Source organism: Talpa europaea (genome assembly GCF_964194135.1).
Source record: "Talpa europaea genome assembly, chromosome: 2".
Classification (NCBI taxonomy): domain Eukaryota; kingdom Metazoa; phylum Chordata; class Mammalia; order Eulipotyphla; family Talpidae; genus Talpa; species Talpa europaea.
In genome coordinates, this window is record NC_140068.1 from 110,943,275 (window position 1) to 110,957,501 (window position 14,227).

Sequence of the window (14,227 nt, forward strand, 5' to 3'; positions counted from 1 at the left end):
AAACTATATTAAAAGTAATTGTGAACAATAAAAGAACAAATAAAAAAAATGTCTGGCTATGATGTTTCAAGCTAATTAATTGCAATTAATTTTTTCCCCAATTAATTGCAAACTGAAACCATCTTTTTTATAAAAGACAACCTTGTCAACTTCGGAGACATCACTAAAATGGCTGTAAAGCATGGCCTGTGTCCTTGTAGTTGGTCTCAAGCCTCAGATCAATGAAGGGTGGGCTTTATTGTCCCACACCAAGGTTCAATTCTTGCCTGTTTAACCTGTGGACAACATTTATATTTCCCATTTGTATAACAGCCTTGCTTGGTCCAACTACACCTAGCACTCTCTGGTGAATTATTTCTCTAGAGGGCAAAGGACTCACTCTTTTTTGTTGAGGTCTGTAAACTATCAGACCAGACCAGAGAGGGGCCCTGGGGGGATTCTGCCTTGCTGCTGGTACTGATGGGATTATCTAGGTGGATTAAATTGTAGCTGGCAAGAAGGATTTACCTAGCATCCTGCTTTAAACAGATGGATTAAATCATAGATATTGTCTAAATGTCTTGTTTCAGCAACTTGCTTGATATATACCATTAGACTAACAAATGGCCACATACTGATGATTCTGCAACTGATGGTCTCCCAATTTCTTGGAGGGGTGGGTGCTGAGGGTCTGCATACAAAAACAGAAAAACAACAACAACACACAAACCTGCCCTAGACGTGACCTAGGTCTTATTGGAATGCTAAAACACACACCCTTAGGTGGAGACTTAAGCTGTTAATTACACACGTAAAGTATGAAGAAACACATACTCCTTCTGAGCATGTGCCCTGTAAACCACCCCAAAACACGCTATGATGCTGCTCCCTTCCACCCCGCCCTTGTGGTGAACAGCCTTAAAAACCTTTTCCCAACTGACCTCAGAGAGGAGCTTGGAAACTTCCTATTTCAGTCCTGTCTCCCTTGTGCACAGCCTAATTAAAACAACAAACAACCTTGTCTGGATCTAGTTTGTCTTGCTTTCTTGTTAAATTCTTTTATAAAGAGCCAGGTCCACTAAAGAGTTTAAAACTCTGATAACTTCTTGCTTTGGTTCATCTACGATGATTTTGCCCTTGAAGTCCCAGGTCCTGATGCTGGCTGATGGGGGTACAGATCCACAGATCAGGGGGCCTGAAGCACGTGGTGTGTTGCCCTCACCATTTAGCATATAAAGCTGCTTGCCTTCACTGAGGCCCCACGCATACCTGGTGTCCTGGCCTTTGCTCTGAGGCACTTTAAGTGTGCAGTTGCTCCTCATGTCATCCAGCAGTCTGACAGTTCTTTTGTGTTTTTTTTCTTTTCTTTTTTTTTTGTGCCTTCTGCCCAGTAGTGGACAGAACTCAGTCCTTTCACATGCCCCAGATTGGCAGTGCTTACAAAGCAGTGAGACCAATGTAGATTGCGAGGAGCATCCTGCAGTGGAGATAAAGAAGGGTTTTACTCACAAACACTGCAGTCCAAATATATTCAAACTCTCCTGCCACCAAGTGGATTATTTTTCTCCAGGTAGCTCCCAGTCTTCATTCTTGGATCTTGACTGCTCCTAAACTTTCCCTTTCATCTACAACTTTTTTTTTCTTCCTTTTGCAGGGCAATTTAATTTTGGTTCAGAGCATCCAAATGTATATATCCACACCCTTAAGTTACGTGGACCACTGTAAAATTAGAAGTATACTGGAGGCTTACAAATACAGTGAAAGTTGTTTGTTTTTCTCTTTCACACTCAACCAAAAAGGGCTTGTCTGTCTAAAACACTAGTCTAGTGCAGAGGTAACAAAGCCCCACTGGCTTCCCTAGTGGCGCAGTGGGTTAAGCGTCAGCACTGTGAAGCAATCTGCAGCAACTGCAGCATGAGTTTGATCCCCGGGCAGGGAGGGGACACACATGGCGCAGCAGACCTCTCCTGACTCACCTGCTGCTCCCCTCAGCAGTGTATTTCAGTCAATCTGCCTGTTCTGTTCCCCACTCTGTCTCTGGTGAATCCTCTCACCCCCCCAACCTCTGACCTACACCCCAGCTCTTATATGTATAAATGAATAAATCTTAAAACAAAAACCCAACCCCCCCAAAAAAAGGTCAAAGCCTCACTGAGATCTGTCTGTCCAGGAAGTCTGAGCAAGGTGGAAAGGCCACCAGACTGAGCCACTGAGACCAGGACAGGTAAATTCTAATTCCAGTAGGTTCCAAACACTGGCTGTGAAACTAGATGGACAAGTTCATTTAGCTGTGTGCCAGTTTCCTCAACTACTGAGTGAGAAAAGCAAAATATGTCCTATGTATTTCACATGTTTGTTATAGGGTTCAAAGGAAAGATATGCATTTTTTGGAAAAACACTGTTTTTACTTCCTTTGTGTTTGACACGTTATAATTTAACATGTGTTACATACAGTTTTTCTTCTAGGGTCTACAAAGAATATTTGTGGTGTAATCTCATTCATGTAAAAAATTAAAACTAAATATACTTGTATACAAAACTGGCAAGTTACACAAATAGTTAATACCAGTGATTATTATGGACTGCTTATTCAGAGAATTTTTTTTAAACCTATGCTCTTGAAAATGTTGTAATCTTTTTTTAACCATGAGTGTATACGACTTTTATAATAAACATTAAGCAATACTACTACTACTACTACTACTACTACTACTACTACTACTACTACTGTTACTGGATTGGCCCACCAAACAACTTGATTTTTTTCCAAATCAAGAAAACCTCAAGTCCCCTGGCTTCTTCTTTTTTTTTTTAAATTTATTTATTTATGCATACAGGAGCTGGGGTGCAGGGTGTGGGGGATGAGAGGATTTACCAGAGACAGAGTAGGGAGCAGAACAGGCAGATGTACTAAAAAACACTGCTGAGGGGAGCAGCAGGTGAGACAGGAGAGGTCTGCTGCGCCATGTGGGTCACCTCCCTGGCCTGGGATCGAACCCGTGCTGCAGTGGCTGTGGACTGCTTCACAGTGCTGTTTCTCAACACCTTGTACAACCAGGGAGCCCCTGCCCTTTTTTTCTTACCAAGGATATTTGTTCTATTAAATTTGGAGTAATTGTCCGTATCATAATGATTGATATTATATCTGATAATGAAATTCACATGGTACAAGCACTTAGAATGTCTAAAACAGCTGATCCCACACTTCAAGGGTTGGGGTCATAGGTTATAGAAGGTTATCTTGTACATTTACTCATACTGAGGATAAAGGTGATTGGATTGGGGATTGAACACCTTCAGGGGGTGCATTGGGAACATAAACAGGAGGGAGTGTTGAGAGAAAGGGAAAAAGCTAGAATCAGAATGAGGTGGTAGTGGTGTGGACACGGTTGTTACAAAGATTCATAGTTTGCTTTGTAAATCCATCTTAATGTGTGGTCTGTTTCTGTGTCCAAGAGTAATAATAATAATGGTGATAATAATAAATATTTGAGAGGTTGCTTAGACCTGAGCACAATGCTGTTTTACTGAACAGCGGGGTCTGGTGTCCACTGCTGTTAGGCAAGTCTCAATGACAGAGGTCACAGAGGTGCCTCTGGCTGTAAGACTGTCTTCCTCCCACCCAGTCAGCACTGATCAGACACACGAAATGCAGAGTCTGGCTGAGTCCCACACTTTATTAGGACATTCTGTACAAGAAAATGACCTGAAGGGTGTCAGAAAGGAAGGGAACCTGGATCCACACAGGGTTGAAGGAATATGCCTTAAGTCCTATATATATAAGGGTGGGAAGCATCCTCATGTGCATGGCCCAAAACACACACACACACACACACACACAAACCATATAAATTAGGGCAGTCCAACAAAGTCCTGTTTTTTCCCATGGTTCTTTTGCATCTTAAAAACAAATTTTAAAGAATAACTATAAGAAAGAAAAAATCAAAATCAACAAACAACTATGAACCAGAGACACACTATGGGGGGGGGCAGGGAACGGAGGGGTTGGGGTCAAAATCAGGGGGTTGCAAATGTGTGGGGAATATAAAAATTAAATTAAATTTAATTTAAAAAATTTTTTTAGTTTTTTTTTTGTTGTTGTTGTTGTTGCTGTTGCTGTTGTTATTTCTTATTTCAAAAACCCCTTGGCACCCCAGCATCGCTGGTGTCCTAGGAGCAGTCCTGCCTGCCCCTGGTCCTTCACCCAGAACAGAGAACTGGAGAGTCAGCAGAGAGACCAAGAAGACAGGGACTTGAGGGACATGCGATAAATAAAAACAATCACAAAGCTGTGTGGACTCAGACATCCCTGTCCCCTCGCCCCACTTGGGCACAATGAGGAGTCCGAGGTCACCCCGCTGGCCAGGGGTCCTGCACCCCAGGGTGCTGCTATCTCCACAGGATACTTGCAACTGTCCGCCTCAGCCTTTCAAAACAAGGCAGGAACCTTTTTTCCAGACTGCAAAGAAAGGGAAGATTTTGCAGGAGAAGGGGGCGTTGAAAGTGAAGATGGAAGCCTCCGTCTCGGCGTTGAGCAGGGTCACCAGCCCCAGCTCGTAGTCCAGGATGACACACACCTGGCGCGGAACCTCACTCAGCGCCAGGTCCTTGATGGGGCAGGTGCTGGCCCAGCACCCCGTCTGCGACAGGAACACGGCCCAGATGCCCTCGTCGGTGCTCAAGACCTGCTCTCCCTTCCTCCTCACGTCTTCCCGGGCCACCCCCAGCATGCAGCCTCCGCCATCTCCCAGCTGCACCTCCACCTGCCAGCGGTGGCGCCCCGTGGTGAAGCCGGGGGAGCCCAGCACGGCAGGGAGGTCCGTGAAGCGCAGGGGACTGTCGGGCGGGTTCTGCTTGCGCCGGGTGTACCTCACCGACCTCCAGTCCTCCGAGAGGACCAGGCTGCGGTTGGCGGTCTGGGGGTCCAGAGTGATGAGCCCTGGGGAGGAGAGAGACTCAACAGAGCTGGCAACCGCTCTGTGCGGGGGAGGCAGCAAGAGCGCACGCAGCCCGCCACTGGCCTGACTTCCTGAACCCCAGTGTCCCCTTCTGTTCCACCAGGACAGGGGATGAAAGCTCTTCTACCCGACCTGCCAGGGGTGCTGTACTGTAAGGCATTGCTCCCAGAGCTCTGGCCACCGTGGGCCAGAGGCAGGTTTTGCCTGGAAGCTTGTGAGAAATGCCATCTAGAGCCCCATCCCCTACCTGCTGAATCAGGACCCGCATGTTAACATGACCCCCATGTGATTTCCTGCACATTGAGTTTGAAAAGCAGACTGAGGTGATGCTTGTGGAAACAGTTTCTAAGTTAAGCACCGATTTAAAAGTAAATGCTATTTTTAAAATCATACAGTATTCATTCAATTCAATTTATCCAAGTCTAGCATATTGCTGGGTAAAAAGCAAAACCTTGATACATTTTTAAATTAAATAATGACTTAATCGTGCCAGTACTACAGGAAACTTTTTGTATGTATTACTCCGTTTACCTCACAGCTACTTACAGAGTAGGTACTATTACATCTTCCATTTTTATACATGAAACTATGGGACAAAGAGGTTTAATAAGTTTCCCAGTGTCTCTTAACAAGCAATAGCTAGAACAGAGAACCCAAGCCATCAGGTCCCAAGTTCATGCATTTAATTGCTCTGCTTGCCTTGGGTTGAATGGGTAAATTCAGGAGTAGATGGATTAAAGAAAGTTTCCCCTAAACCCCAACTGTTTACCTGAATCTGTTTCCAGATGACGCACCAACTTTTCTGAGGAAAGCAAAAATAGAAAGATCTGTGACATCTTGTTTCTTACAGGTAAGCCCCCCAGGGCAGCATGTTCTGGGAACAGTGTGAGGACAAGAACAGGAGAAGTTTCAGCTTCTGCTTTGGGTCTATTGAAAGAGAGGCAGCTGTCACCCTCCTGGACTCTCAGTCCAGTGCTGTCCTTGGGGAACAGAGGAGATGCTCCAGGGAATGGGCCCCCGGGAAGAGTGGAATCACTAAGGGGAAGTTTAATGAAGGAAGATGTCTTGAGCCAGGTTTGGAAGATAGAAAAGATGAAAATGGACAGCAGGCAGAGAGGGCTGCTAATGTGAGGGGGAGGCCACTGCCCATCCCCCTTTACCTGAGAAGGCCTTCATCATCTCTGGGAGGGTAAGTATTTTCCTGTGAAGATCTCGGATCCTCTTGATGAGGTCAAGAGAAACGGCCTCTGGGCACACGAAATTCTTCATCTCACACCTGCAGGTCGTTGGGAACCAGTTAGATTCTAATTCCAAAAACAACATTTGGGGACCTTGCTGGTGGCGCAGGCATTGAGCACAGAGCTGTGAAGCTGTCCACAGCCTCTGAAGTGTGGGCTCTGAAGCGCGAGCTCTATCCCGGTCAGCCACAGAGATACCCGCATGGCGTGGCAGACCTCTCCTGTCTCACTTGCTGCTCCCCTTAGCAGTGTATTTCAGTCAGTCTGCCTGTTCTGTTCCCCACTCTGTCTCTGGTGAATCCTCTCACCCTCCCACACATCTGGCCTGTACCTCAGTTCTTGTGTGCATGAATAAATAAATCTTTAAAACAAAAACAAAAAAGCCCCAAAACAACATTTGGGTCATAGAGACCAAGTGAAGCTAAAATCTTACTAAAGAATTTTGGTGTCTGTGGTGACTAATTAGATCGATAACTTTGATCTCTTAGCTTTGCTGAAAATGTAAATGTAGCTTCTAAAGCCAGAGATATTTCAGTTAGACCTAAGGGAGACTAACAGTAATCACTCCTCAAAACCCAGATGTAGGTTCCTTCAAAGGACAGGTGGAGTTGGAAAGCAGCAGAAGTCATTACCCCTATTTGCCTCTAGAGGGCAGTAAGGTACCACCTGAAGAACACTTTAACTTATTTATTTATTTATTTGTTTATTTATTCATTCATTCATTCATTCATTCATTCAAGCACTGGGTACAGTCAGAATCGAAGGAGGGTGAGAGGATTAACCAGAGCCAGAGTGGGGAACGGAACAGGAAGACTGATGAAACACACTGCTGAGGGGAGCCGCGGGTGGCAGGAGAGGTCTGCTGCACCATGTGGGACCCTCTCCGGTGGCCAGGGATCGAACTGGCGCTGCAGAGGCTGCGGGCAGCTTTGCAACCCAGTGCTCAACCTCTGCGCCACTGGGGAGGCCCCTTAAACTATTTCTGGTTTATGTGCTGTTCATTACAAGATGGAAAGGGATGGGGAAAGAAAACGAGATGAAAGAAAACATATATTGCAGTGAAAAGGCCCCTGATTCTGGTTTCAGCTCAGTCCTTGCTTGTCACTTGCTGTGTGACCTTACGCAAGCACTTCCCCCTCCGAGTCTCAGCTTCTTCCTCAGAGTAGAAGGCATCCAAGGCCCTTCTAGATTTAAATGTCTGGCACTCTTTAAAAAGTATGTTTAGAAACACTTCCTGATTCATGGACACCTACGTTCAATTCTGCCCCATGCTAGGCACATAGTATATAGTAGTGTTGCCCACTTGTGTGTTTCCGCTCCTCCCCCCACCCCCCACCGGGACTGGCAATCCTTAGGGCAAGCTCCTTGTGGCTGCACTTTTATAGTAGCATTTGAAATTCTGAAGGAAATGGGGAAGTTGAATGGGAAATGATTGAAAAAGCAGGCTGGGCTTCCCAGGTTCTGTGCTTATCATATTCTACAAAAAAAAAAAAAAATTCCATCTAGGATAATATATTAAATGGTGTTAAATGCTAACTCTAGTGCTAATAATTTCAAGGATTAAATAGATGTTACTGGATAAGCCCCCAAACATGATTATTTATTTATTTATGCATACAAAAACTGCGGTAGAGGCCAGAGACACGGGGACGAGGTGAGGGGATTCACCAGAGACAGAGCAGGCAGAGCTACTGAAATACACTGCTGCGCCATGTGTGTAGCTCCCTGGCTGGGGATTGAACTCATGGCGATAGCTTGATAGTGCTGAGACTTAACCCCGTGTCACCAGGGAGGCCCCAATGATTATTATTTATAACTTCACTTTAAAGGGGAAAAAAAGTGTTCCCCAAACCAATCAGTCCTACATTTAAAAATGAAACTTTAGTACATAAACTTTTAGGTTTGGACTGTTCACGTGTGAGTGAATGTGTGTGAGTGCTTTTGCTTTTCTGTGCAGCCATGCATGGGGCGAGGGGTCTGTGGGTCCCCCTCCACCCTCAGAGTGTAAGGAAGTGGCACTGGGGAGTGGCCCTACCTGCTGTGGTTGCCTCGGGCATCCTGCAAAAGAAAGAGAACATGCATTTAGTTCCCATACCCGGTTCCCGTCAGAGGGTCTATACATTCTTTCTTTCTTAACATATCAGCTCACAATTCACTTCCTCCAGAGAGCTGTACCTGTTTAATTGCCTCTTCATCACACTGCTATTTTACATCCTGTTTCCTTGCTAACTGGAGGCTCCGTAGCCTGTTCACTTGAGCTGCTTTTTCTGTCCCAGCCTTTCCTGGGGGGTGTATTCTGCCTCCAACAATTAAGAGGTGGGAAGAGCAGGGACCCGGCTTTGCCTTATGATCCAGACCTGATGTGAAATAGGATAATGTAATATATAATGATAATCACAACAGGCATCCTGCATTGAGTTCTTTCCATGAATTAGAAATCAGGCTAAGCATTTCACATGGATTCTTCCTTAATCTTTGCAACATCTCTTCGAGGGAGGAGCTATTATTATCTCCATGTTTAGAGAGATTACAAGACCTGGGCCTTCCTGGTGGCGCAGCTCTGCTCCCCGCTCTGACTTTGGTGAATTCTCTCACCCTCCCGCACTTCTGACTGTACCCAGTGCTTGTATAAATAATTAATTAATAAATCTTTAGAGAGATTACAAGACCTGCCAAGGTCACACAGCTGGAAGGGCTGACACTCAACCCAAGACCCTCCTCTGCCACCAAAGCCTTGGCATGACCCCAGTGGGTCACATGTAGAGCTCATCCAGCCTTTCTGGGTCTGCACATCTGTAATTTCTTTTAGCGAAAATAACTGGATAACCTCTACTTCCCCTTCCTGCCTCCCATGTCCTCCCCAGCATCTTTTAGCCCTGAGTACGGTGTTCCCTTCCTGTGGGGTCCCTCTTCCATGGGGTGGTGGGTGTCTCTCACTTGCAGAAGCTCACTTGCTGGCTGCTGACACTTCTCCTCCAGCTCCTTGACCTGGACGCCAAGCCGGGAGACCTCCTCAGAGACCGTGGAGATGTACTCCTCCCTCTCCTTCCAGACCTGCTGCTCCAGCTCCCTCAGGCTGGCCAACAGGAAACTCTGCTGATCCCCCAGCTCTTGGCGCAACTTCTCAAAAACTGCTTCTACCTGTTTCTTTTTGCTTTCGATCTGATTCTGCAAAGGATTAAAAAAAAAAATGACATGGTTAGGAGCTGGCTTCCAGGAGGATCATCTATACGCTTACTGTTGATTAAGAGAGAGATGGTGTAACTAGGTCCAAGACTTTCTGTCAAATAATAGCATGGTAGAAATAGGTAGGTCTCAGGCTAAACACCCAATGCTGAGGGCTATGCTCTTATCTTATTTAGAGATTTTAATAATGATGCCACTTTATGCCCTCAGAGTCATATTGGACTTTTTGAAAAGTTTGCATCCTTCCACATTTATGATGGCATCCTAACTCTACACATCCTTCCCTAGAATCAGGTGGCGATTGTTATAGTGGTTTCTTAAAGAGCAACTGAAGCAAAAGGAAGCTGTGATTAGAGTCCACCTGAGTTATTAGAAGAGTGAGTGAGGGGCTTCCCTTTTGGCTCAAGGGATTAAGTCCCAGCACTGTGAAGCTGTCCACAGTCACTGTAGCACGAGTTCGAGCCCAGCCGGCCAGGGAGATACACACATGGCACAGCAGACCTCTCTTGTCTCGTCCGCTGCTCCCCTCAGCAGAGTATTTCAGTAGATCCATCTGTTCTACTCCCCGCTCTGTCTCTGGTGAATCCTCTCATCTCCTACCCTGCACCTCTGGCCTATACCCCAGCTCTTATATGCATAAATAAATAAAATAAAAATTTTTTTAATTTAATTTTATTTAATTTATTTATTTATACAAGCACTGGGTACAGTCAGAAGCGCGGGAGGGTGAGAGAACTCACCAGAACCAGAGCGGGGAGCAGAGCAGGCAGAAGGACCAAAGTACACTGCTGAGGGGAGCAGCGGGCGGCAGAAGAGGTCTGCGCGCCATGTGGGACCCTCCCTCCGGTGGCCGGGGAGCACCCGGGGATCGAACCGGCACTGCAGAGGCTGCAGGCAGCTTCACAGCCCAGCACTCAACCACAGCGCCACCAGGGGAGGCCCTAAATAAAATAAATTTAAAGAAAAAAAGAAGAGTGAGTGGCTCGGGTCTTAGCTACCGAGGTCACCATCTACAGATCATATTATTTAAAAAAAGAGATTTATTTATTTATGCATACAAGAACTGGGGTACAGGCCAGATATGCGGGGGGTGAGAGGATTCACCAGAGACAGAGCAGGGAACAGAACAGGTGGATTGACTGAAATACACTGCTGAGGGGAGCAGTGGGCGAGTCAGAAGAGGTCTGCTATTCCATGTGGATAGCTCCCTGGGTGGGGATCAAACTCATGCTGCTCTAGCTGTGGACAGCTTCATAGGCTGTGTCTCAACCCCTTGTGCCACCAGGGAGACCCTACAGATAATAGTTTGATGGGAATTGAGAGATGCTAGAGAGAGCTTCCTATCTTAAAACTCTGTCTCTTTGGTCAGAGTGCCAGAAAGCCCCACACTAGGAGTTACTCCTGGATGACTCTGTAGCATGAAAAAGGTAGGAGTAAGCCAGAGATCGCCACACCATCAGTCTACTGTCCTCAGGTCAGCCTGGGATCAGGGCTAGAATGCAGATGCCTCTGGCCCCGAGCTCCCCATGTGATGACATCGCTTTCACACAGACAGACTGGGATGGAAAGAGGAATGCACTAAGGGGGGTCAAAAAATCTGGCTCTAGGGCCTCCCTGGTGGCGCAGCGGTTGAGCACTGGGTTCATTCCACCGTGAACTTGGGCTTTGCCAGATGGCCTTGGGAACATCACTTTCCTGGATTGTATTTTCTGCTGCAGTAAAAAAAAAAAAATGGCTGATAAAATCTTGTATTAGAAAATGTCAGAACCACTTCTAACTCTGATATTCTGGAATTCCAAAGGCTTGTCTCCAAATGCCCTTGTACAGGGGCAGGGAGGGAGGTAAATGAAAACAGTTTGCCAATTCTTCCCAGCGAGGCAGATACCAACAAACTTCCCCAATCTGTTGAGAAGCCCCTGAAGGAAAAGGCAGTCCTTGGATGTGGCTTTACCAGAAGCTTTTGGAGCTTCTGATCTTCCCGCTTCTTCACATCTTCAATCTCATCTCTCTCCGTAGTCAGAGCTTCCAACCGACTCCTGAGCCGCTCCTGCAGGAGAAGAATGGGCAGAAAGCTGGGGTCTCTTCCTAGTTTAACACACAGATTTTAACTTTTACCTTCCGGTGCACTGCTGAGAGCTGAGGACTCAGAGGTGGAAAAGGTGCCGTCCTTGCCCCTGAGGAGCTGGGCTTGCAGGGCAGGGATGGGTGACAAGTGCTTAAAATGTATGTAGACAACTGCTGTGCTGGAGGAGGGCAGTGCAGAGGAGAGGCAGGCAAGGTTTTAGAAAGAGGGGACCCTTAGCTCTGGGCATGGAAGATAAATTCCCAGTGGGAAAGAGACAGGAGGCGTATACTCAATGCCCAAGTTGTAGACCTAACAATTAAAAGTGTAAAGAAACAAATGATAGAGTGAGGAGAGCATTCCGGGAGGAAGGAACTACCTGCAAATGTATTAGAAACAGGGAAGTAGACTTCCTGCCCACGGCGCCCTCCTTCCCCCGCCTGCCCCAGTCTGCAGGGCTGGTGGCTTCAAACTCCCACCCCACCCCTCCCCAGTGCCAGTGACCCCACCAGAGTTTCAGTGACCTTGTACTTCAGTTTCATTTTTTCACTGTGGGTAGGACAAGGAAAGAAGCCATAAGGCAAATGATTCATGTGGAGCAAAATTTAGAAAATTCTATTAATCAGAAAGACAAACATTAAAGATACCGGATGGTCTCACTCATAGCAGGAATCTAGAAAACTTAAATAAGGGACCAGGAAAATGAATAACTATAAGAAAGTGAAAATCAAAATCAACAAAAAACTATGAACCAGAGACACTCTATGGGGGGTGGGGGGCGGGAGGGGAGGGATTGGGGTCAAAATATGGGGGTTGCAATTGTATGGGGGAATATAAAAATACAATTTATTTAAAAAAATTAAAAAAATGGTAGGACAAAAAAAAAAAAAAAGAATCGCAGTTTGGCCTGCGTGAACTCCTGGTGCCTCGGGTAGGGCTGCTGGGACCCCAGACAGGACAGGGAAGGGAGGGTCTGGCTGTGAAGGGGACGTGCACTCCTTGCTGAAGACACTGAGCTTTTTCTGAGCACTAGGGATCCATGCAAGTGTTGTGAGCAGGAGAGCAAAACCACAAAGCTGGGAGCTTTGTGTTTTAGGAAGATCTAACTCGAAGCACATTAGAGGGTGGCTGGAAAGGTGAGGGTGGAGGCAGGGAACACAGAGGCGATGCAAGGTCTGAGTGTGAGGTGGTGAGAGCGGAGCTGGTCATGGCTGTGGGGCTGAGGCAGAGGTAAAGATTCGGCAGATGCTTCTGAGGAGACCACTTTGTGACCTGGTGACTAGATGACAGAAGAAAGATTTGAGGTGACAGGAATAGACAATGTCCCCAAGATTAGATGGGCTACGCCACCCCTTCCTTCCCCAAAAGGAACAGCAGTGCTTATAGGTCACCCCTGCCCGCCCCACATTTCCCTCTGAGTCCAGAGTTAGGGCGTTGGCAAGTCCATATCCAGGCTGGGCCCTGGGTTTCCCTGCCCATAACCTGCAGGAGGCCCTGCTCTGCGTCCCTTCCATGGTGAGTGCAGTAGTAGACACGGCTCAATTCCTGCTGCTCCATCACCAGGGGGTCCCTCTGGCAGCTGGAGCTGAGGTCCCTGCTAAGGCTGAATGCCCACATATCCAAGTGAAATGTGGCTGGGACAGTCTGGGAGTGTCCCCAGTGTCCCTACAGCCTTGGGGTCCCCTGATATAGAAACCATGGTCCTTCATCCAGATTCCCAGCCCAGTCCCTTCACTATGACAGGACATTGTCCTGCCCAGAGGCCTGAGTAAAAGCCAGGCTCCTTACCCGGTAAGGCTGAATGGCTTCATCCAGGAAGCCCACAGTGTGGGCCTGGTGGGAGGGACCCTCCCGGCAGAGCACACAGAGGAAGTCGGCATCATTCTCACAGAAGTAGTAAATCTTCTCACCGTGCTCCTCGCAGTAAGTCTCTCCCAAAGGGCCCAGGGGCACAGGAACCAGGAGGTTCTCCTTCTCCTCCTTCTGGTTGCAAAGGGGACAGAGCAGGACTCTGCCAGAGGCCTGGGCCCCCATCTGGGAGGGTGGGGGAAGGCACAGCCGGCAGAAGGTGTGTCCACAGGTGGCAGTCACTGCATCCTCCAGGGGTCCCTTGCAGGCAGGACAGGCAGCGCCCCTATTGGAGGGGGTTGAGGGCATCACGGTATCTTCCCCAGCCTGTCTGCTCAGGCCTCTGCCTCAGGCCACACAAATTCCCTTTGCCTGAAATTGAGTCACTTTTATGTGAATCACAGAGGGAAAGTACTTGGAGGCTAGGAGAGAGGAGAGCAGGGAAGTTACCTGGCTCCACCTCTTGTGCTTCCCCAGAGTGCTGGCCAACACCCATCATCTGAATGGGTTCAAACTCCAGGCTTCTCCAATTACCCAGCATTTCCCAGCAGTGGTCTGGTCACCCCATTCTCCACAACAACTGCCTCCTTCCCGCCTTTCAACTGGGGACAAGCATGCCATGAGGTCACAAGGAGATGGAGTTTCCTGGAATCCCTCCCTTGACCACAGTGGGGTGGGGAGACATGGGGAAGAGATGCTGTTTCCTGTCCACCTGAGCAGGTGGGAGCCATAAACTTCTGGCTTTGAGGCGTGACCCTATGGCAAAGTCCAGCAGAGGGGGAGGTGAGTGACATCTGGACACACCAAGGACTCTGCCAGATGCTGTAGGCCCTCTGTGTGATACGTGCTGTCGGGCTCCTCTGCCCTCCTTCCCACACCTCACCCAGTCTGCCTGGGCCAGTCACTTCTAAACTCCCAACTCCCATCCCAGTGACCCCACTAGACTTTGAGTAACC

General features: G+C 47.5%; 1 protein-coding gene across 1 annotated transcript; it reads right to left on the reverse strand.

Moving 5' to 3' along the window:
- Positions 1 to 4,400: 4,400 nt before the first annotated feature.
- On the reverse strand, positions 4,401 to 13,580 carry TRIM15 (tripartite motif containing 15; the record flags this gene model as incomplete). Its single annotated transcript, XM_084228165.1, has 7 exons — positions 4,401 to 4,918; positions 5,707 to 5,739; positions 6,098 to 6,213; positions 8,211 to 8,233; positions 9,113 to 9,343; positions 11,313 to 11,408; positions 13,212 to 13,580. The coding sequence occupies 7 exons, from the start codon at positions 13,578 to 13,580 to the stop codon at positions 4,401 to 4,403; spliced, it is 1,386 nt and encodes a 461-aa protein (XP_084084291.1).
- Positions 13,581 to 14,227: the final 647 nt, after the last annotated feature.